This window comes from Maylandia zebra, linkage group LG5 (assembly GCF_041146795.1).
Source record: "Maylandia zebra isolate NMK-2024a linkage group LG5, Mzebra_GT3a, whole genome shotgun sequence".
In the NCBI taxonomy this organism is placed as follows: domain Eukaryota; kingdom Metazoa; phylum Chordata; class Actinopteri; order Cichliformes; family Cichlidae; genus Maylandia; species Maylandia zebra.
This window is the reverse complement of record NC_135171.1, coordinates 27573287-27597030: the sequence shown is the minus strand read 5'-3', so window position 1 is coordinate 27597030 and position 23744 is coordinate 27573287. Positions and strand designations below refer to the sequence as shown.

At 37.5% G+C, this 23744-nt stretch overlaps 1 protein-coding gene across 3 annotated transcripts; it reads right to left on the bottom strand.

Annotated features, from left to right (window-relative positions):
- Positions 1 to 1114: 1114 nt before the first annotated feature.
- LOC101483942 (sodium- and chloride-dependent GABA transporter 2) lies at positions 1115 to 22518 on the bottom strand. 3 transcript variants are annotated; one of them, XM_004548754.3, is made up of 15 exons: positions 22430 to 22518; positions 13750 to 13940; positions 11994 to 12128; positions 11048 to 11188; positions 9283 to 9370; positions 9052 to 9184; positions 7613 to 7747; positions 7194 to 7297; positions 5824 to 5948; positions 5411 to 5523; positions 5005 to 5142; positions 4807 to 4909; positions 4621 to 4721; positions 3632 to 3802; positions 1115 to 3548 (listed from the first exon to the last, which is right to left on the bottom strand). In XM_004548754.3, the coding sequence occupies exons 2-15, from the start codon at positions 13934 to 13936 to the stop codon at positions 3438 to 3440; spliced, it is 1785 nt and encodes a 594-aa protein (XP_004548811.1). In that variant the 5' UTR covers positions 13937 to 13940; positions 22430 to 22518; the 3' UTR covers positions 1115 to 3437. The 3 variants fall into 3 exon arrangements, with proteins under 3 accessions (XP_004548811.1, XP_004548813.1, XP_004548812.1); XM_004548756.3 differs by lacking the exon at positions 22430 to 22518 and adding an exon at positions 19030 to 19238; XM_004548755.3 differs by lacking the exon at positions 22430 to 22518 and adding an exon at positions 19052 to 19237.
- Positions 22519 to 23744: the final 1226 nt, after the last annotated feature.

Below are 23744 nucleotides of genomic sequence, written 5' to 3'. Positions count from 1 at the left end.
GTCTCTCTTTTATATCTCTGCTGTTATCCAAGTCTTAACCTGGTAGTGACCATGGATATCACAGTCTGTCCTTACTCCAGCATCCATCACCTGGAACTGTACCACAATACTACAAAGTACCCCATGTTCACTGTCCCACATAGCCTTTGAAAAACACAAAAGTACCACAATTTACCTTGCTCTCAGACATTATGTCATTGGGAAACAACCTACTTTAGAAACACATCAACTGTTCAGGTAAAAAACATAAATTACATTACACGCAATCTTTACGGATGAGGCATTCGTATCCTTGCCTTTCAAAATAATTTCTCGACATCTTCACTTACATCTTTTTCTATCGCCTTTGAGTGAACTTATCACAATGTAAGCTTTGTTTTGCCTCTCTGGAAACTACATAAACTCTACCTTTAGTTAGCACACAGACTGTAGTGACATTTATCGACCTGTGTGAATCATTGCATTTGAAATTAGGCACCACTTGAAGGAAAAAACTTCAGAATTACCATGACCACAGCTTTACTGGTGCATGCATGAACATTACAAGGATAAGATGAAAAACAAAGATGTTTGCAGTAGTGTTTTACTGTCTCTGTGGTATCAGCTGAAAAAAACTGGGTGTTCGATTTGATTACTCATTGCATTTTTCTCCTCTTATTAAAAAAGGTCTATTTAGTAAACAGTTTTTGTTTTTAAAGGTTTTTCTTAGGTTAATTCATGCATCTTGGGTTAACAATGAAGGAGGGTTCATGTGATACACTGATATTATAAAGCTATTAAATGGACGATGTAGTGACACTGTTCCTGGTTCCAAGGTCAAGTATGACGTCAGATTTTAGACAGCGTGGATGAAAAAGTGGATGTCCTTTACATGTTCAAAATGAAAAAGGGAATGTTTAAAGAGAAAAGAAAAGAGTTGTATAAAATAAATCTATCATTACATATCAAGACTGAACAATTCAGGTGAAGAATTAAAGGTAACCTTTATTTTCTTAAAAGCATTAGCAGAAAATTAAAATGTTCTCATGTCATTCAAGGGCACAGAAAAACTGCCATTTTTACTTTTTCAGACTCTCCTCTGGATCTGTGTAGTGACAATCAAAAGGCAAAACAGTTGTGAATTTATTAAGATTTTATTAAGTTTGTCTGTAAATGATGATTTTACCACAGTCACCTCACTGGTCATTGCTGCAGTAAATCCTAAGGAATGATTCTCATGTCAGTTTAACCAAATAGTAATAGGAAGACATGAAGAAATACATAAATAATATTGATCATATTAACATATGATTATCTCATTATAGATCATATTTAAAGAATGTCACATTGTTTAATAAAATCATTCAATTAACATTTACAAACCAAAGCTATGATTCAGTTCATCATACCAACACTTCAAAAAAAAAAAAAAAAAAAAAAAGCAAACCTTTTTGTTCCTGTTGTATCTAGTGGCAACAGTGGGTTATAAAAATAAATTACAGTGTAAATGTCAATATGATTTTTCACATGAAAAAATGTGTTATTACAAAATTTGTACAGTGCAGAGGTGTGATTCAAAAGTTCAGAAAACCTTTTTAAAGAAACAAAGAAAAAACAATAAAAACAACAAAGAAAAAACCAACAACATAAAAGATTTCAAGCTGGCCTCTGACCAATCCTTAGGATCACCATTCAGGGTCGCCACTGCTTTGATTTTTAAAGGCCAGTTCCCAGAACCTTTAGATCACACTCCACATGTTATACATAAAAATGTTGCCACAACTCTCAATGACATATGATACAAAATATTAAAAATATAAATTTGGACACTCGATAAGGAAGGTTTCTGAAAAGAAAAAAAAAGTTGAAAATACAGCAGAAAAATGTATTTTATAATCAATATTACCATATTGAGTTTTCCTTGGTTCTAACAGGTTTATAATACATAGCGCAGTTATCGTAATGCTGCATTTACTGCCTACATGAAAAACCCATATACAATATTTACAGTATCAGTACTTTGTAGAGGTCACAAACACTTCTGTATTGGGACAGCCAGATGGCTCAGATAAACACAGTGTTCAGGGTTTCAATTGATTGGATGCTTATTGCTTGACAAACTCCCATCTGTCATTGTTTTTTAGTTACAGTTTACACCATCTGTATAATTCATACTGGCCTTAAAGTAACTAAGGTGTTAGATCTGTAAGAGTTTGTCAAGTAACTGTCAGTATTATTTTACTCAAAAAAGTTCTACAGCCTGAGGCCTTGACCACAAAATGTAATAATACAATGTAAGAGACAAAAACACTTGGTGTACAAAAACCTTTCATTTCCACTCTCTTCTTAATAAGTGCTCATTACAAAAGGATGAGTGTTTGCAAAATGGTGTTGCTTAAAACCATAACAGGCAATAGTCCCAAAAAGACTTTGATTTAAACATGAGGCACATTTGTGCAGGTGTAAATACCCTGTGCTGTCTTTTATTTAAAAGAAGAAGGATTTTCATAATAAATACACCATTATTTTTCTCCATGATTGTAAATGCAACATTTTAATGTGACAGAATTAATCAGGCATCAACTTCTCTCCCTTCTCCAACTATGGCATCAGAAACAGTCTACCGTATGGTAAAGGAACGTAAATTTTTTCACCACATGACAAATTTCCCAGCGATTCATCACATGAATATCATGTTAAGTATTCCACTAATAGCTCTGATATAAATTGTGATTAACAACAGTGCTAGAATCATAAAGATGTACGAATAGGTGGGGTTTAAAAAAGAGCTTTGTAATCAGACACAGTGAAAGCAGATAGCTCAATATACTCAGATGAAGGTAAACCTGAAAAAAATATGCATCTTACTAATGAACTTTGGATGAGGAGCAATTTAAAATGTCAAATAATATGCTCAGTGCAAATGGCCACAAGAGAAATTTCAGAACTAGTCCTTGCTGTAGAGATGGGTTATCAGAACAAACATGAACAAGACAATCGTCAGAAGCAATAATATAGAAAATGAAATCATGGCCTAAACCATTTTCTTTAAGCAAAACTCCACATCCTCTCTGGTTCCATATTCTTATTTCTGACGTTTCTGTGGTTTCCTCTTCTGGTTTTGGACTGTAAATCAGATGATGAAGATGCCATCCCAAACTCAGGGAAACTACACATTTGTGCTCAGACTGTCTTTACGCAGTTTTTTTTACAATCACCTCTTGTTTGTGTGAATTCATTCAGGTTGTAGTTTTTGGTTGAATTCATCTCACTGGTTTATCTAGCCCGTTAGATGGGGACACAAAATAAATATCAGTGTTTTAAGGGGTTAAATTCCAAACAGACTGGAATGATGCAGCGCTACAGAGGATTGAGCCACTGGATTTAATGTTAGATTTTCCTTATAACTGTGTTAATTGTTAAATGCATCTGAGTTTGCTTCACTTTTCATGTTTATTCTAGAACACTGTGTTATCGAAGGATGATGGCAAGTTAAGCAGTTCAAGAGCCTTTTTCTCTGATTTGGTCAGAGGGAGGTCTTCGGCTGGAGTACATAAGATGGAGAACCTCTAACAAAGAAGAATATTGGTTTTAATAAAAGATGAAAGGAAACAGTTTTTTGGAAATTTATATTCATACACAAATAGCTCACCTGTCGCAGTGTACCAGGAGTGGTGCTCAGATTGTACAGCATCCAGAAGGGAACCATGAGCGTAGAGGAGAGTGTAAACCACCAGCCTAGAGCATAACCCCACCATGGATACTCTAGTGTGTTGTTGAACTTCAGTGGAGTGTATTTGACCAAGGAGAAAATAAACGTTCCCTGAAAATTACAATGGAAGAGGTAAATATGGAATAAATTACATACTACGTGGGGAATGGAAACCCATCTCATGAGGCTCCTAGTGCACAGTTTTTCTGCTTATGTTAACGCCAGTGGTGGCTCAGCGCTCTATGGTCATTGAGTCATTGAGTCAGCAGAGAGTCAGCAGAGTGTTGGAGACTTTTACACACTATGCAGTCAGCAACCTTGCTCTGTAACTTCATGTGGTCTGACGCCATCAGTTGCTGTGGTGCTTAACCTAACAATTTTCCAAAAGTAACACTTAGTCATGGAATATCTAGGAAGGAAGAAATTTCATGAATTTCATGACATGTTGCAAAGGTGGGACCCTATGACATTACCATGCTCAAATTCAGTAAGCTCTTCCCATTCATTCACAAATAATGGGAGACTGCATGGCTAGCTGCACACCCAAAACTGTTGGCTAGTAAATGCTAAAATGATACTTCCCCATCAAGGATTTTTGTCTTGGTTCATTACTAAAAATAACCAAATAATGTGATTTTACTTTGATGAATTATAAATGCTGGAACAAATACTGACATTTTTTACTTTCAGATGGAGAGTTTTTTTTTTTACCAGCTCACAGAATTAATCCTAACTTAAGTAATGAAGTCAGTCAGAGTTAATAACATATTGCACTAACAGCTACCATTTAGGTCAGCAAAACTGATGATCACCTACTAGATAAGAGAGTTTGTCTCGATTAATAATGTCTGTCTGACATTACTGACATGTGCTGTGCAAGAATGGGCGGGAAGACCTGCAGAGCATTACTAACTTTTGCTGCAACTCACCGTGCAAATTACTGGAGTGACATATTTCAAACAGTACTTTATTAGGGGTAAAGGCTTGTATCCAATCATGTCCTCTAAGTTGTCATAAAATCGGTCTGCACCTGTGAAAAGATGGAAACACAGAGTTGAGGAAAAATTTGTTTCATTATGAAGACACTTTGATATTTTTGTAATTCATGAACTTACCATATACCCATCCAACACCTACAGACTGCAGTACGGCAATGAGAAGTAAAGTCATTCCACTGCAGGCATAGTAGTCAAACACCTGGAAGATGTATAGTCCACCCTGTGTGTGGAGCAGTTTCATTAGCTTTCGAGCTTTAGCATATAAAATAAATGCAGTTATTGTGACAAACATGTGACTTTTAAATTTGTTCTTACCTCTGTAACCATCACAAGGCCGATGAGGAAACTGACAACACTGACAGCAAGCAGCAAGAGTTTACGTCGGTGGCCGACATGGAAGAAGGCTGGATTCATGTCGGAAATGGCTGTTGTGAGAGCTTCCAAACCCACAAACTGAAACACAAACCTCTAAGTTATATACTTACCATTAAAAATGCATAATTTTTGCTCAAGATTAAACTGTTTTAATCTGCATCTCAATAGAGATCCTGCGCCAGGCCTGAGCCAGATAACAATCATATTTAGTGGAACGTAAGTAAGTTTAAAATTGATTTTAAAAAAATTTAAATTTCCATTTCAATTTATTTCAGTTGTCCCTCCCCCTTCACCCCCCCACCAAAAAACCCCAAAACAAAACAAAACAAAACAAAACAGAGCTTACCTCACTGTCCAGCCCCAGCAAGATGATCATAACGAAAAAAAATACTGCCCAGATCTGAGGAAAAGGCATCATGGCGACGGCTCGAGGATAGGCAATGAATGCCAAGCCAGGACCTGCAGAGAATAAGAGAATACAGTGGAAACGGAAGCCCAACCTGCTACTAACCAGTTATACCTAACAGAGGTCGGTGAGAGTATACACGCATATATTGATTGTAAGGTGTAAAGTGTAGCTGGCATTTATCCTCTTCTAAAAACAGATGAGAAACGCCATCCACTGCACATACAAAGACAAGCTTGTAACATTCTCCCATACGAACATGTAAATAATATTACATCCATAAATGCTGTCAGGTCTAAATTGTTCATTGTAAAGCTCCTTGTATCTTTTCACACTTTCTTTTATAAACTCACCTGACTCTGCCACTTTGGATATATCTGTGTTCTGCTCATATGCCATGAATCCAAGTGCAGAGAATATGGCAAAGCCAGCAACAAAGCTGGTCCCACTGTTCAGAAGGCACAAATACACACAATCCCTAAAATAAAAAGAGAACAAATTACATCAAATTATTTTGTATTAAAGTCAGTAAGGGTTTATAATAATAATAATAATAATGATAATGGATTGCATTTATATAGCGATTTTCGAGACCCTCAAAGCGCTTTACAATTCCACTATTCATTCACTCTCACATTCACACACTGGTGGAGGCAGCTACAGCTGTAGCCACAGCTGCCCTGGGGCAGACTGACAGAAGCGAGGCTGCCATATCGCGCCATCGGCCCTGTCATGGTCCTGAGTCTGACAACTCAGTGTTTTGTGTTTCTTTATATTATTCTATGTTCTTGTTTATTCTGTTATGTCTTTTGTTTAGGTTTGTTATGTGTTAGGGTTTTGTTTCATGCATGTCTGTGTTCCCTCTGTCTATCCATGGTGTCACTGTGTCTGCTCGTGAGTCTGTCTGTTAAGTTCAGTGTCTTGTCTGGTCCTCTGTGTCTGTTAGTTTCCTGTTTTATTCTGAAGGTCCTTGTCTCATGTGAGTGCGTTTCCCCTGTCTCGTCATCTGTCCAGGTGTGTTCCCCTCCTGTCTCCCATCCCTTGATTACTGCTGTGTGTATTTAAGCCCTGTGTCTTCTCCCACATGTTGCCGGTTCGTCTGTGTTAATTCCCTGTGTTTCCTCCAGCGCTCCAGTTAGCGCTTCAGGTTTGTTTTGTTAGTTTTTTCCAGTTTAGGTTTTGTTTAGTTTCCTCCGCTCCTCTGCCGTTTCTGTTTGTATCTCCACCTTCTCAATAAAAACTCCCCTGTATCTCAGCTGCCTGCATCTTGGGTCCTCATTAAATTCCACACGGCTCATCCTGCAAGCCTTGATAGGCCCCTCTGGCCAACACCAGCAGGCGATAGGTGAAGTGTCTTGCCCAAGGACACAACGACCAAGACAGACAGAGCAGGGGATCGAACTGGCAACCTTCTGGTTACAAGATGAGCTTCCCAATCCCCTGAACCACGGTTTGCATGTTTCTTGCCTAACTGTGACACACAACCTGTTTTTTTCCATATCAGTAGCTCATGGCATGACACATGACTCAAGGGAGATATTTTTGGATAATGGTAAATAGAAGAAGAAAGTTATTAGTGTTAGTGAAAAGCATTAAAGAAACCTGCTTTTTCCAGTTTTGTCATAATGATTTTATATGTTTTATGTTACATTCTTCTTCTTTCATTAAAACTGTGATATTTTGTGATATTCTTACATTAAAAAACAAAAAACATTTTACTTACTTGTAGCAGTCATTGTTGTACTTATTATAGCTGCCAAGTGCAATTAGACACCCAATGCAAATAGCATAGGAATAAAATATTTGTGTGCCAGCATCCATCCACACCTGCAAAAGAAAAAAAGGTCATTTCCCCACCCCTACATTCAATTACATGAGAATTTTTTTTTTATTGTGTGTGTGTGTGTGTGTGTGTTGGACTGCACATAGTGCATCTGTACAGAACATTTGCTAATGTTTTACCCTATGTGACATCAGCAAAGCAATCATCTGCAAATGCACTGAAAGTTTTAACACAGTCTAACACACATAAGTAACCCATCACTGTTTGTAAGAAGTTTGATGATGCAACATGGTTATGCAGGAGTTAAAGAGTAAAACCACATTTTATTTAGAGTGGGAAGTCATGAATGGTGTTTGTACCTGGGGATCAGCGAGACGGGATGGATCTGGGTACAGGTAAAACTTGATCCCATCTATGGCCCCAGGCAACGTGAGTCCACGAACAAGCAACACCACCAGCATCACATATGGAAATGTGGCAGTAAAATAAACTACCTGCAGAGGAGGAATGATGTGGCCAAGTTATGAACATTCACTGCCGATATTATGTAATCACACTCACTCTGTGCTTCAGAACATACACCGAACACTGCTTAACCTCACATTGAAGCTTTAGTTTCACACAGTGTATCTCAAACTAAACACATGCTGCTGATTTTTTCTTTATTCTTGCCACCCAGGGAAAACTGCAGTTCACTACTCCTTAAGTCTAACGCACAGTTTAAATTTTCAAGAAAGCAAATTGCAGCTTTAGATTAAAGAAAATCTTTCTGACAGCTTCTTTTGCCTTTTTAATGCTGGCACAACACTGTTTGCAGCTAAATGCTGTCTGCACATTACCTTGTTCAAAATACTAAATCTTGCAGGATTTGCAGCTCTCAGCAAGTAACGTCATGTTCACCGTTTATTTAGTTGGCATGCTAACAGTTAATCAACAAATACAGAGTACATCTGCAGATGAAGAGGATCAAAAGAAGATCAGAAAACTGATTACAGTTCAACTTCATATCATGAAACTCACTGCTATCTGGCATAGATACTACTATCAAATCAGGTCTAAGTGCAACACTCCCATTTATTTTTAAATGGGGTAATCAAATTTAATTAGTAAGTATGTTTCAATGATTACATACCTTATATAACTATTTTAGCATAAAATCCAGCATATAGCCGTGTAAATCATTCTGCTTTAGTGGTACAAAGAGTGCAACAAGTTGAAAGAGGAAGTTTTTACTGATATCACAGGTCTGCAACTTTGTATTCTGCTTTTGTATTTATTAAAAATAAACACCGTCATTGTTGCATAAAATACAATCTCTTATCTGCCCTGCCCTGGTGTGCGTATGTAGCTCATGTCCACCCTCAATAAATACATAAACAGTGACAATCAATGAATGGGAAGGAAAGGGGACAAAGGATAAAGCCAGGGAAGCAAAGATGATTACTAAGAAACATGTTTGTGGCATGTTCTTCATGATATTTCAGAAAGATACTTCATCTCCATCTATTTTAACCTGGCCTGCTGCTGGTTGTACCTTTAATTTAAGTGCAGTGGGAACAAAAGTTTGGGCTTAGCTTGATATCTTTGAATCATAAAGGACTGTAATAATGTTGGCTCATATTTATGGTTAGCCTTAAACTGTGTACAATCACATCCTGTCTCTAATAGGTAATTAAACTATAAAGATAGAGGCATGTTTGGTGTGTAACATATTACTGTGTTTTTAGGCACTAGCAGATTCTGTTATTTGTTACACTGTGTACCAGAAGGAAATAAAAGTATTAAGCCCATGTCTTACCTTCCCAGTAGACTTGACACCTTTCCACACACAAAAGTAACAGATGATCCAGGACAACAAAAGGCACAAAGCCAACTCCCATCGAATATTGCCCAACTCATTGATGCTTCCAGTTATATTCAAAACTCTTCGCCTGCAGTTGACAGTTAGTGATGGTCATAACTCACAAATGCCGATTCACTTGTCCAAATAATGCCTTAAAAGTTTTTGGATTTTGGAAAAGTTACTCACTCCCAAAACTCTCTCACTGGTGAAGTTGCATTTTCATGTACAGTCATGTTGAAATAATCAGCCTTTCTGTCAAATTCCACACAGGTTTCTGAGAAATGTCAACAAGTGAATTAAAGCACAAACAAAGAAAGGTCATATAACACATCTTGTCAAAGCCTTGGTCTGTGTTAACAAAGATCTTCAGTTACATTTTGGTATTTTTTTTTCTTTTTTATTCTTACATATAAGCTGTGCTAGTGTTCTACTGATTTTTACTACATAAGCTTTTCTATTCACATAACAAATTGGTTCTTCATTTGTAGTTTGCTATATTAAATAAAACGTGTGACTACAGAAGGTGTTTTCTACTTTATGTTTGCTGAAGGAGGGGGTGGAGGGATTATTTCAGTGTCTCCACCAATTACATAAAAAAACCAATAAATAATAAAAATCTAAGTTTGTGTGACTGCATTAGATTGCTGACAGTTGTTTATTTGTGTGCGTGTGTGATTGTTGTTCACTGGCTTTAGTATTCTGTCCCCCTGAGAGGGAAACTCACTTGCGTGAAGTGCTGAATAAAGCCACAAGGTGGTGCCTCTTTCATTTTACTGGGTTGAAAGAGAAGGTTGAGAGTTTTACTCAGTTACCAAGTGGTGCTGCAAGCATTCCCACTAAATTAATGGCAATGACCAGTAGTTGACTTGACTATGGCCAACTGGAAAGTGCTGTGGTGAGTAAAGACTTTGTTGGTGTTGCCATAAAATTGTTATCAGTTTGCTGGTGTACACCAAGTAAGGCTTTTCTGTGGTTCTCATAACTAGATTTTAAGTAAGCATACACCTATTTTTTTTTATTTATTAAGAATATTTATATGTGGCATCCCATGACAGTACCATTCATAGGATGCCACATTCAGTGAGCTCTTTGGAACCACCCATTCTTTCACAAATGTTGTAAGGGCAGGCGGCATGGCTAGGTGTAGCCCAATACTTTTGTCCATATAGTGCATGTAGCAGCTAGCTACATGGTAAAAAGATACTTCCGAATAAAATGTTTTTTCCTGAGGAGGTTTGGATCTCTGCAGTTACTGAGTCAGCAGAGTGTTGGTGACTTTTAAACCTAAAAGCCTCCATACCTGATGGCCCTGCTCTGTAACTTTACGTGGATGAGCTGCTCTGTTTCCCAAACATTTCCACTTTCCAATAATTCCACTTATAGTTGTCTGTGGAATACCTACATGAGAAGAAGCGGCACTTGGTACACTGGTGTTATGTTATGACACTCAGTGAGCTCTTTAGAATGTGCCATTCTTTCAAAAATTATTTGCAAAGACAGACTGCATAATTAGGTGCTTGATTTTATACACCTGTGGCAATGGGACTGAAAACTGAAGTGTGGCCTGCAATTTTTTTTATCCATATACTGTATAAAGCAATGTAAAATTGTCAGTGCTAAAATACACTTAAATTTTTCAACTGCTATTATTAATAAATATCAGCATGAGTGAAGAATACTGAGTGCTAGTCCTTCATAAGATAAAATGTTTCCAGCCTTTGCTCTATAGACACAAAAAAACCCTCAGTGCCAACATTGTGCCAGAATCGAATAAAACCCTCAAACAGCCAATTTTATGACATTAAAAGCAACCTAACCTGTAAAAAATGGAAACCAGCTAGTATCATGATGAGTCCCCCAAAGCTTGTTAAAATGCAGTGAGTCATAATTGCTCTCATGATGTTTAGCTACTTCTTTGTTTTTGCATTTCTAATCACATAGTGGGACTTACCAGTGTTCCAGCTGTTTTTGCAGCTTGCCCAGGGAAGCTCAGAATTGAAAGAGGAGAAGAGATATAGGAATGCCCAGGCTAATATGATAATGTAATAAATGCTGGAGTATAAAACAACCACTTCACTGCAATAACCAAGGCCTGAAAAACAACAAAAAGGGAACAAATTAAACACTTAAAAGGAGGCAAATTCACATACATATAGAATAATTAAAGAAACGCACTGTGTCCAGTATGTTAATATAAATACTTGTTAACAACCCAACGCACTTTGAAAAATAAATACATATTTAAATGATGGCATATATTTAAATTACATAAACGAGGTTTTGTGCCAAAGTAAATGTAGTGCAGTGAACAATTGTAGAGGGGAAACACAGACAACAAGTAAGAAAGGAGCTAATAGTATACAAGTCCCCTGGCTGGCAATCAAAGAAGAGGTAATGTTCAACCAGTGTAAGTAATGTGAAAGATGAAACCCCTGATGCAGATCTGCGAGTTTCTTAAAAAAGCTTTTGTCTTTCCAATAATCAGAAAAGGAGCTTTGTTAAACTTTAAAGTTTAAGTTTGTTACACAACTGTTGCATAAGTGTCAGACTCAAAACTCAGGTTTCCTGGAATACAGCATCTGATCGTTTACAGTATAATGTTCTAGGGGGAAAATAGTTTTGTAAGAAAATGAGGAATTATAATAAAAATTCATAATTTCTCATCAAATGCTACAACAGCAGGAAAATGTGAGTAAAATGTGCAGTTTGTGATTAAAATATGCATTTAAAAACATACTAATATTTTCCACAGGTTTTCTATTTATAATTAGATTCAGCTTCATTAATTAATTAAAGACCTTGTCATAGCTTGTTAGCATACAGTATGATCTTAACTTCTTTATTGGTAGTCTGATAAATGAAAACTTCCAAAAAAATTTTAAGAGAGAGATTTTTACCTTCAAAAAGGGGGCAAATTTTCTTCCAGCAGGTAATCCCTCCCTGCTTCGTGTACTGGCCAAGAGACGTCTCCAGCAGAAACAAGGGTATGCCGCAGGCGAAGAGGAAGAGTATATACGGGATGAAGAACACCCCTGGACAAAATCCAAAGTTGCACCACATAAGTTGTTTGTATTGATCGATTCAACTGTTTTATTAATCCAGGGTTATCACACTGACACAGGTCAATCCCGGGGGAGATCAACACTGGCTTACTTTGCATCTAATCTCTAAATAAGATAGACATTGTTTTAGTTCATTTTAAAAAGACCTTTCTTTTAAAACTTAATTTGTGTTTTGTTACTTTCTGAAATATTTTTCTTCCAAATGTAATTATTTTTGGAAATCTAAAAATACTCCAGGCTTTGTCTCGCTGTGTGGAGTTTGCATGTTCTGTTTGTGCCTGGGTGCCAGAGGGAAAACTTTGCCCTCTGGGTAATCTGGCTTCCACCAACAGTCCAAAGACATGCTTGTTAGGTTAATTGGTGACTAGTGTGAATGTGAGCATGAATGGTTGTCTCTTTGTGTTAGCCCTGTGATAATCTGGCAGCATGTGCGGGATGCATTCTGCCTCTCTCTCAGTGACAGCTGGGATAGACTCCAGACTCCCTACAACCCTGAATTGGATAAAAAGTTAAGAAACTGGATGGATTCACTTGATTATCTTTTCCTAACTATGATGTAAATTCCTTTAAAACGATCTTTCTCTGCCACTCTACACAAATGTCAAACTGACAGGATTTTTAAACAAATGCAGCTAAAATAGAATTAAAAATGAAAAACAGATTAAAGTAACTGTGTCGATTATGTTCCTTTGAGTTCTTTTAAATTGATATATTTTGAACTAAAATATAAAATTTGGCTTAGTTATACAGAAATAAACAAAAGGGAAGCTGACACAGAAATGCAGTTCCTCCAAATTTATTTTTAAAAGGCCCAAAGGAAACATTAACAGCCTAATATAAACAGTGGTTCTGGGCTCTGTAGTTAAGTTCATGTAATCAGCTAATTAACATTAACATTAAAAAATATGTATAATTATGGGGATGGCTGCTGAACTATCACTTAGTTATGCTGCTATAGAATCAGGATGCTGGGCGAGTGAGCAAGTTTATCTTCTCTCTTCTATAGTTTGTGTTTTGTTCTGCCTCGTTAAGCCCTTTTTTTCTTTTCTCTTTACCATCACCCCAAACCGCCTGAGGCCAATGGATGCCCCTCCCCGAGTTTGGTTCTGCCGCTTTCTTCTGTTAAAATGGAGTTCCTTCCCACTGCCACCCAATGCTTACTTCACAGGGTGGTCCCCTGTGGAGTTTTCTCTCTAACATTGTAAGGTCTTCACCTTAAAAGTTCCCTGAGGTGAATGTTTTGTGATTTGTTGCAACATAAATAAAACTGAATTGAAAAAAGCTGAATTCAACTGAAAGTTGTACTGAAAGAGATTCTGAGAATGTGTTTAATTCAACCCTTTTAACCATTAAGTATAAATACATACAGTTCAGTACAATGCATCTTGCTGATAAAGTCTATCACCCATTGTTAGAGATAGCTTATAACTTATGGGGTCTTTAAGGAAGCTCCAGACTTCAAAACAGCTTTCTGCAAACCAGTGATCCCAAGTTCATTATTTGGAGACGGTAAAACTGGAAAAGAGGAGCTAAATAGGTAGACAGCCACAGCACAATATAGTGTCTGTTTGTTCACTATTTTGATACTCACCTCCTCCATTTTTGTAGCATAGGTAAGGAAACCGCCACACATTTCCCAGCCCTATGATCTGCCCAGCAACAGCCAAGAGGAACTCAATTTTGCTAGACCACTGTCCTCTCGTATGGGTGCTGGGTTCAGGTTCGGCTGTGCCCTTATCCAGCTTGAAGTTGTCATCTGGATCATGGGGCTTTTCCATTATCCTTTAACAAGAAGGGAAGAAAGCCCATTTAGGTACATTTGATCACATTTTTGACCAAAACAGATGATTTGGAAGGCGCAAAATTTGATATTCCAGAGACCATCTGGTTATCTGCACACATCAGTGCCAAGTAAGCCACACAATAACAAAATCACCAATCACTTCAGGAATAGTGATGTGAGTTAATTACAGGACATTAGCGTTCATTATCAGCACAATGCCAGCAGTCTTGCTGCATTAGGTCAGAAAAGGGTCGGTGCAGCTTGGTATGAGAATAAATCTTTTCATCAATGTTGCTTTTGTGTGGCTGGCTAGGATTTGATGTGGGAGTGAAGCAGACAGACTGGAAAATATGTGTGCTACGACAGTAGTAAGAAGGTTCAAATGCTGAGATGCTAAAAAACAGCTTTTCTAAAGTATTTTATGGATCATTTAATGAGCCAACCAAGAGAAAAAAAACTAACAATTACAGTATGTGTTGCTTTTATGTGGCAGGTAAACACTAGAATAGCAAAAGAAAAGCTTTATAGTCTTTAAAGCTTGTGTACAGGAAAGCTTGTCTAATCACTATGGATACTAAAACCTAATCTTCCTGGCTAATGCCAACATTGTTATTTTTGAGTAAAAAAATGTGTGATAAATGGATATGTCCATAATTATTATGAAATGTAAATAAAATCTTTTTTTTTTCATATTGTGCTCACAGTCATGTATATTCTGATAAAAATAGTTGAATATTTTGCAGTCAGTTCTCTTAGATATGTCACAATATGGAAAATTCTAGATGACCTGAAATCAAGTTGAACTTCTTGCAGTGTAAGTGTTGGTTGTTCGGTATGGGTGTGGATGCAGTAGCTAGACACCTAGCTCTGACGTAATCTGAATTTACAGAATTGTAGTAACAGGCTTTTTAACTCGAAGGCTGTAAGGCTGAAACAGAACACATGTGCCTTTCTGATGCTGTGCAGATTTTAGCATTGTGAGGTCTGTGTGGCTGGTTTCACAGCTTTAGTTTGTTCTTTGTTGTCCAGATTAGTCGATGAGTTCAACTCGAAGCATTTTCTGAACACTTTGGTTTCTTTTTACTCAGAGAAGCCATGTGATCCTAAACGGATCCATATTTTGGTGTTGGGCTCTGAACTAAGGCATATATCAATGGGGGAAAAATTGCTCAGCTATCATATTAGAATTTTGCAAAATGTCTGATAAGTAAAAGCACAGGACTTTTCCTTTTTGATAAATTTCTAGTTTGGACCAGACTGAATGACCCTGAACGATGTCTTATTTATGCCATGGATAACCCAGCCCAGACTTCCCATGACATACTGAGAACTATCAAACTCTTTTCTTTTACTTCATATAAATGTTCAAATATGCTGCTACTGCATTAATGCTCCTTATATTTCTCATCTCTTTTCTCTCACTCCAATAGGTTGTGGCAGATTGCAGCTAATCATAGGTCTTGTTCAATTAACTCTAATAAAAGATTATATAGCATTGACTATAAAATTATAACACGGTATAAATTAATGGTTCGCATAACCTTTTTCTGTCTTCTTTTGCCTTCTCTGCAACATTTCTGTCTCCTTTGCGTGAGAAGAGATCGAGATAAAAGGAAGATAATACTACTCACGCCAACTTTAACTCCCTAATAAGTCTTATGATAATAGTTTTACTTAGTGATGGGATTAAACATTCAGTGGGACTAATTTATCAGTTAGTTTTGTTCCCTTAATTCTCTGTTCAGTTAGTGACGTCACTGCAAACTGCTGAAAACTAATGTTCTAACTTTATGTGGTCTTTGTCGGCACCGCCTTCTGACTGTTAGCTCAGCTGAGTCATAGTTCAGCAACGTTACCAAAGTGAAGTCATTGTGTGTGCTGTGATTATATTTTTATAGACCTGGACTTTAAAAACAACCTGGGTGGAAGTTACTCAGGGGGCTGACACTATTGCTTAAGAAGATTCAGGGCCAGTTTATCCACAGCATGTGTACAAATGCTTTCATCAACTATAAGGTGCAAATAAACATATCTTTATGTCTTTGAGAATAGTAAAATGCATGTTTTTGAAAGAACTTTATTTACTGTAATAAAAAAAAAAATCAAAGATAATAGAAAGTTTATAGTTTATAGAAAGGCTACAGTGTAGTCAGGCATAATATAATATTCACCTGATTCACTACTATACAGGGTGGGCCATTTATATGGATACACCGTAATAAAATGGGAATAGTTGGTGATATTAAAGTCCTGTTTGTGGCACATTAGTATATGTGAGGGGGCAAACTCCTCAAGATGGGTGGTGACCATGGTGGCCATTTAGGCCATTGTTTTTCTTGTGACATTACCATTAAGTTTGGTGTGTCACATGGCCCTCTTCCTATTGGAAAAAACAAAAGTTGTATCCAAGATGGTCGATTCACGAGCTTAAATATAGAGTGCACTGGTAGAATTTTAAGGTGTAATTTTATCTAAGGATAAATTAAGAATGATATTGCTCAGTTAAGTTGCAGTTTACATCAAGCACCTGCCAAAGTCATTCTCACAGAATAACACACAATTTTTTGCCTCCATCATCACGACAGGGGATGTTAAATCCAATCAGATTGGATTCAGTCTATTCTGATTTAATTGAACAAATTTTGTAAAGAATTTCCCATGAACTGTTTAGGAATTACAATTATTTTTAGACAGAGCCCCCCAGTTCAACAGACTCAAAATTAACTGGGCAAACTAACAAAATTATAAATATAGGGACTGTTTTAAATACTTGGATGAAAATCCTTTGGAGCCAGTGCTTGGATTAAGATTAGAACCAATGAACTTCACTGAATGTTGTGTTTCTGCCAAGGTGTTTACTGCAGCTGCTTTCAGTTGCTTGTGGGTCTTCCTGTCTTTAGTTCTGTCTTCATCAACTGAAAGGCATGCCAGAACATGAGCTGCATCATTTTTAAACCGATAACATGGCCTGGCCTTTTATGTACACTTAAAGTTAAACTTCATTTCATACGTCCAAAGTCTAATCTGGTCATCTTGCTCAAGTGTTATCAGTACCTTATTTTAAACTCTGAATTTACATTCACTGAAAGCATCACTTGATTGTAGACCTTGAGTATGATAGATTTATTTCCTCAGTGTTATTGACTTAGCTACATGTTGCAAAGCTGTTTTTTCCTAACAATGGAAAGAATGTTCCAGGTTGTTCCATAAATGAAATTTTCCCTCTGACAGGTTTATTTTAATTTCCCAGCCTAATGATGGTCTTCTTTAGTTGCACTGATTTCACTTTGTACCTCACATTGAGAGTACAATGAAACAAAACTAAATGACTAAATGGAAGCCGACATTTGGCCATTTAAAAATAAATGTTACAAAATTGTAAAATTGTAATGTTACAAAATTGTAATCAGTTCATTAGTAAGTCCAAGTGAACATTTGTGCCGGACATAATAAAACTGACTCCAGGAGTTCCCGAGATATCACATTTAGAAGAATGGGACAGGTGTGAGGTCATAATTATATTGACCTTTGACCATTAAAATCTAATCAGTCCTTCCATTCATCCAAGTAAGCTTTATCTGTGTTTCAAGAGTTAACAAATGTGACAGAATGAGATATGCATATATGCACCACCTACATCGAGGGCACACGGATTAGAAAAGCATGGCTGAGTGGTTGCAAAGAAAGGGAGAGTAGTGTTGACTGAAGAGGAATGGGCATTATAGTGGGGATACAGGACAGCTACAAGTACCTGGGTATCCCACAGGCCAACAGAGACTTTGGTGAAGATCCATGAATGTCAACCACGGATTTGAGGTGTGTCAGAACCATTCAGTATGAAACATAGGAGTCTGTGAATACATTAGGAAGATGTATCTCAGGCCCTCTAAGATGAGCTGCTTCAAGCAGTGGAGGAGAAGGAAGTATCATGGAAGACCAAGCTGCTGCATGGCATGTAGCATCCACAGATAGAAGAAGTGGCAGATAACAAAGAATCTTAATATTTGCTAGAAAAGGCTGCCTTAAAAGGACAGCACAGAACAGAAAGGAGTCTGCCACAACTAACAAGATCCAAGTTGGAGACTGAGCAAAAATGCCCCAGAGACCGTCCAGTGCACAGTAGCAGAATTTAAGATGCAAGGATACAGTGAGAAAAAACAACCAAGTGGCTGAGAAAGTCTACAGGAACATCTGTGCCACATATGGATTAGAAGTCCCCAGTTTCTAAATAAATAACAGGGCTCAGACCCAGTGGGTCTTTGAGTTTCTGACAGACAAGCAGCTGTTGACAAACCAACCATATGCAGAATGATTGTTGACAAGAAACAGAACACCGCAGGTGTGATAGATGCAGCAATCCCAGATGACAGCAACATCAGAAAGAAGGAGAAAAATAAGTCAGTACCGGAGGCTGAAGAAACAACTAAAGTACATGGAACCACTTTGGTAACATCCAAAATGGTCCCAGTGGTAACAGGAGGGTTAGCAGCTGGAAAGGTGGCTGCAACAGATTCCAGACACACAAAAAGAACATAGTCCTAGGAACAGCTAGGGTACTTCACAGACCTCCCAGAGGATCTGAACTTCAAGACAGATACCAACTGCATATATACACATATATATATACATACTGTCACTATACACATTGTACACTGACAACAGCAGTTTTGATTTTAGAAAAAAGAAAAACTTATCATACCCTATATCACTACCTGCTGCAAACATTATCTAGAAGAAAAAACAATTTCATTATCTTTTACAGTTTTGTCCAAGTAACCCTTTCAGCGCTTATTATTATGCAAGCTGTTCCAATATTTGCGCAATAGTGGTGGGTGTATTTGGTAGCTTTTTGTAGCCATGATCACAGAGCAGCTGAGATGTTACGCTAAAGGGGAAATAACTAAACCTCGCTGCAGCGTAACCGGTAACCTTTGCCCTACATTATACAGCAACAAGCTCTAAGGCTTAACTGCAGCTATAAACACTAATTTGTTTACTGTAGGGGAAAGTACAACAGCAGAAGAGTCCACTCACACTCAAAACAAAGAAGAAGCATAAAGAAAAACTTCACATAACGTAAAGGAATACCTAGGGAAAAAAAATGTCTCACGTCTGCAGTAATTCTTTATGTTTCCATTCCGGGTTAACTCATCAGGAGCTTTCTGAGTCAAATACTAATGGTCCAGATCTTCCAGTCTCAACAAGACAAGTGCAATTCCCAGAAGTGACCGCAAGTGAGTCCATGAGTGGAGAAGTGACAGTGTGAGCGGTGACAATGACAGAGAACCAAAAGGAACCACAGGGACAGAGAAAGGAGGGGCGGGTTGTTTCTGAATGACGAGGCGGAGGCTGTTCCCTAGACCACATGGCCTCTCAGTAAAGGCAACTGGAGGCGGCTGGTTGGTTTGCATGTTAGCCATGCTAAGCTGCATAGGTGCCTCTGTTTGGATCATACGTCGTCGTCAGTGAATACACCAGCGCTCTGGTCGTGAAAGCGAGTTTGTTTCTCGGTGCCTCAGCGACACCATGAGGTCGATAGCATGAACAACAGGTGAAGCAAATCGCAAGATTTAAACCTTCCCTAAGCTGGGCAGACACTGCGATTTTTTCAGTCGCGCGATTCAGCTCCTGCTCAAACTGTACGATTGCATCGCAGGGGTTAGAAGTTCATAGGTGACGATGCAGGGTCTCACACTATACGGCCCGATGCTCTGATGCGACCTGAGTGCTCACACTGTGCGTACATAAAATGAAGGTTATAATAGAAATTCTGTCGCTCGCTCTCCCTCTCCGTCAACTTTGCTAAATTGCTAATGAAAAACATTGATCAGGCAGCTGTGATTGAGCAGCAGTGTAGATCCAACTATTTTCACGGTTGTTGTGTCGTGATAATTTTGTGAGGCCACATCGAAAAGGCTCGGATGAGCTTTCCAAAGTTCTACAAGTTGTGCCTCCATCGCTTGTGTCCAGATCACACGCTGCACTGTCGTGCTGCGCCGTCTTTTTCGTTGACATTTGTGTTTGCGCGTGTGCAGTGTGACAAACTGCGGTGACACCCTCGCGACCAAGCGATTGATGATCGGGAGCTCGTCGTGAGGTGTTAATCGCGTCTCGTTACCCCACGTATACTACACGATGCACGACGCACGATGAAGGCCAAAATCGGGCCGATCGCCAAAACGGTCGCACGACTCAAAAATCGGCTCAAAATGGGCCAGATATAGTTTTTATTTGGTTCAGTTTTCTTTTAGTTATAATAATTATTCTTATACCGGGGTGTGAGTCGAGGAAGTGCTTGGAATGATGAACCCGTTTCACTAAACTATAAACTGTTGATAAATAAAGGAAAATACTATGGAGGACCACAAGAGCCACGCGCATCGAAATAAAGAATTCTGTGCTTAATTAATGAATTGTAGAATAAATTCTGCATTTGTAAATTCATGAAATACAAGGTGTTGAGTCACTCATCAAACCATTTAAGTACCATTCAATGCCCACTACTGAAGTGACCTTGGATACGGTGCAATGTTATTTTGGAAGTCTAAAGAAAATAATTAAGAACAGCTTTTTAAACATTTTTTCTTTTAGCAGTGACCTCAAGTACATGTGAAAAAATTCAGTAAAACAGAAACCAGAGCTATCACATCCCGTTTAATCCGCGTTTAATGATTAGGAAACATGAAGTCAGTATCTGCTATTGTGTAGTATACACTCCTCTAGTCATTTTCTCCCGCTGCCCTTGTTTCTTGTTTTTTCTCAGGACACTTTCCACTAACCGGCCCTTTAGCTCCACAGCTGTCAGCTGTTCAGACTGCTGTGAAGTCAGGGCACAGCAACAGTCCCGAAACACACGATGTCTTTTGTTTTACTGACCTTTCTTTGATAATGAAAGGAGTGTTCATATTTATCTGCAGTGAATTAGTCACTGATTGTTTAGCTTATGTGTTAGGTGAGCACTTATATGCATAGTAGAGATGGTCCGATCCGATATCACGTATCGGTATCGGTCCGATACTGACGTAAATTACTGAATCAGATATCTATTGATAAGCTGTTGTTAGAATTTATTTAATATTACTTTCTACACCAGGATCTTTTTCTACGTAGCTGACGGCTGGTAACTGTGCAGGGGCGGATCTAGCAAAGTTTAGCCAGGGGGCCCGATAGGGCATTAACAGTGAAAAGGGGGGCACAAAGACATACTTTTCTTTCTTATTCTCATTTAAAATGTCTAGCTTTTTAATAAATAATTATCTGAATCTTAACCCAAAGTTTTAATCTTATGTAAAATATATAGAAGTCCATTACTCTGTATATAGTAACTGTTAAGTCTAATATACCCTAGTAAGCTATAGTACTTTTTCCTTTGGGAAGGTAAGATCTGTGAAGTCTGCAATTCTGTTGAAGAAAGATGTTGAATCTATTTAATTATTCTTGAAAAATAATTTATTTTGTGCATTTTTTCCCCACATTGCATCAAATTAAAGTTGATTATGTCGATTAAGAATCATGAGGTGGAGGGTGGGGGGTGGTTCCCTATTTATTTTTTTTGCTGGGAGTTTGCAACCCTATTAGTTAGCTTGCTTAATATTTCTGCTACGTACTCTTTAAAATACCAGAATAGGGAGGATGGAGTAGGTTTAAGTTGATTAGATCAGTATTGCTGAACTATGAAATATTTTGGGTGCAGTGTATTTTTTACATTCAGGTATAACAGAATAGCTTTAGTGTTGTTGTTTATTTAAACTTGAGCATTAACTTATACAAAATGCAGCAATATATTAAAAAAACAGTTTTATTGATTAAAAAATACACTATATTATATAGTGTATTTTCATATCGGTATCGGCAGATATCCAAATTTATGATATCGGTATCGGTATTGGACATAAAAAAGTGGTATCGTGCCATCTCTAATACACAGTCCTGAAAAACTGGCCACATTTAAACTGTTAATTTAGTGCCTTTAGAACACATTTGGAGAGGTTTGAGTGAAAGCTATCTGAAGTAAAAACCCCAACAGTGACTGTTCTGAAACACAATACAAAAATTTTGTTTACCTGCGATCAACAGAATAAAAAAACATCAAACCTGTTGTTGTACATTAAGAAATAGTACCATATATGAACATCTAACTCCCAATAAATCAAATCACTCAAATCAAATTCTCAGCTTTTCATTACTATTTAAGTCCAGATCGAACAAAATTAATCCGAACTCAAGAATGTGAGTTTTCCTGAATGTGAGTTCTAACTGAAGCAGAACAACAATCATTTAACAGCTTTACATTTGTTAAGCAGTTATACTTTTATTCAAAATGTTTTAAAAAATTATATTCACTAGTTAAAATGATTTGCATAGTTTTGTGTTGACCACATCACGGGTTAAAGTTGGTTCAAGATGGTTAAAGCAGGTTAAAGTTATTCAGTTTTAGAAACATCAGAGCGGCAAGAGTTTCTAGGAAGTTTCTGGATCTTATACTCACAGTTTGTTGTCTTCTGAGGTCACTTGTGGAAGTCCCGCTTTTTCAGTTTGAAACACACCTTGTCTCTTCAGACAGAACTAACGTTTTTCTGTGTGCCCCTGGCAGAAGAGCCTTTAATAACCACCCTAGATTTATTTTGGACAAATCATTGTTGGGGTTGTTAATGAATCATCATTGGCGACGTGTTTCAAAGTGAGGGCTACTTGAGTTCAAAGAAACACAGCTGTCTCCTGATTTAACAGGACCAGTCTCACTTTGATCAAGCTCTTGCACATAGGTATTTAATTTCACTTCATGTTTATCATGTTCACTACATGTTATTTGTATTTAACACAAACACACCTTTTGACCAAAATACAGCATGCAGGAGGCAGTAGGTTTCTGGAAAAAATCTTGATAGAGTAGCTAAAAGAAAATAATAGTGCACGATTCTCTTTAAAAGAAAATAATTTTTTTTTATTTTTGTTTTTTATAGTACTAAGGATAATGAATCCTTTATTCCTCAAATTTAATAGCTATATCATATATAGACCCAAGCTTGTTGTTGGACAGGTCATTTCTCATTAGAATTAAATGATTAAATTAAAAAGACAGCTTAGAAAAAACTAAAAATAGGCCTTAAGCTAAATCCTTTGCATACCCACTAATTTTAAGCTTTTCTTGGTATAAGTTAGCATTAATGCTGTGTTAAAAATTATATTTTACTATAGCACAAAAAACTTGTACACTGAGTACAAAAAGATTTATACATCTGTGATCTGTTTAAAAATACGTACTGAAGTTTTCTGACACGTGCTTCACCACACTACAATGATGGAAGACCATAGACTGCGACCTCTCTGTGACCTTCAACTGTCCTCACGTTGTGTGAGTGATGACTGTCTTTACGGCAGAAGTATTTTGTTGTTATTCTTTAACCAAAGCTCCTTCCCTTCTTTGGGAAACTTGGGGAGATTGTTTCATTATAAACTGTCTGACTTTAGTTCATGCCCCATCTCTTCTTTTAACATTTCCAGTGTGAATACCCTCAACTGAACTTAAGATTAATTTTGTATGGGATTTTCAAATGTGTCCTGTTTAGATAAAGCATCTCTCAGTGAGCAGGGAGAGCATGGAGGATTAAAATTGCCCCTTTGCCATGGTCACAGATCGCTTGTGGTGGTTAGACTCAAGTGCAGGACACAAGCAGACTTATGGCTCAGCCACATTAGAGCAAAAAGATGACATCTTCCTTGCAACTAGGAATTATCTGATTGTCCAGACTGCATTACATTTTTTGCTTTTGGCAGCTGATTGTAAGTGTTCCAATATTTGG

Excerpts from the sequence above, each read along its gene's own strand:
- LOC101483942 (XM_004548754.3), bottom strand. The coding sequence starts at position 13,936 with ATGGAAAAGCCCCATGATCCAGATGACAACTTCAAGCTGGATAAGGGC. Across the intron at positions 4,910-5,004 it reads GCCTTGTGATGGTTACAGAG|GGTGGACTATACATCTTCCA; the intron begins GTAAGAACAAAT and ends CTCCACACACAG. Across the intron at positions 3,549-3,631 it reads CTCCTGGTACACTGCGACAG|AGGTTCTCCATCTTATGTAC; the intron begins GTGAGCTATTTG and ends CTTCTTTGTTAG.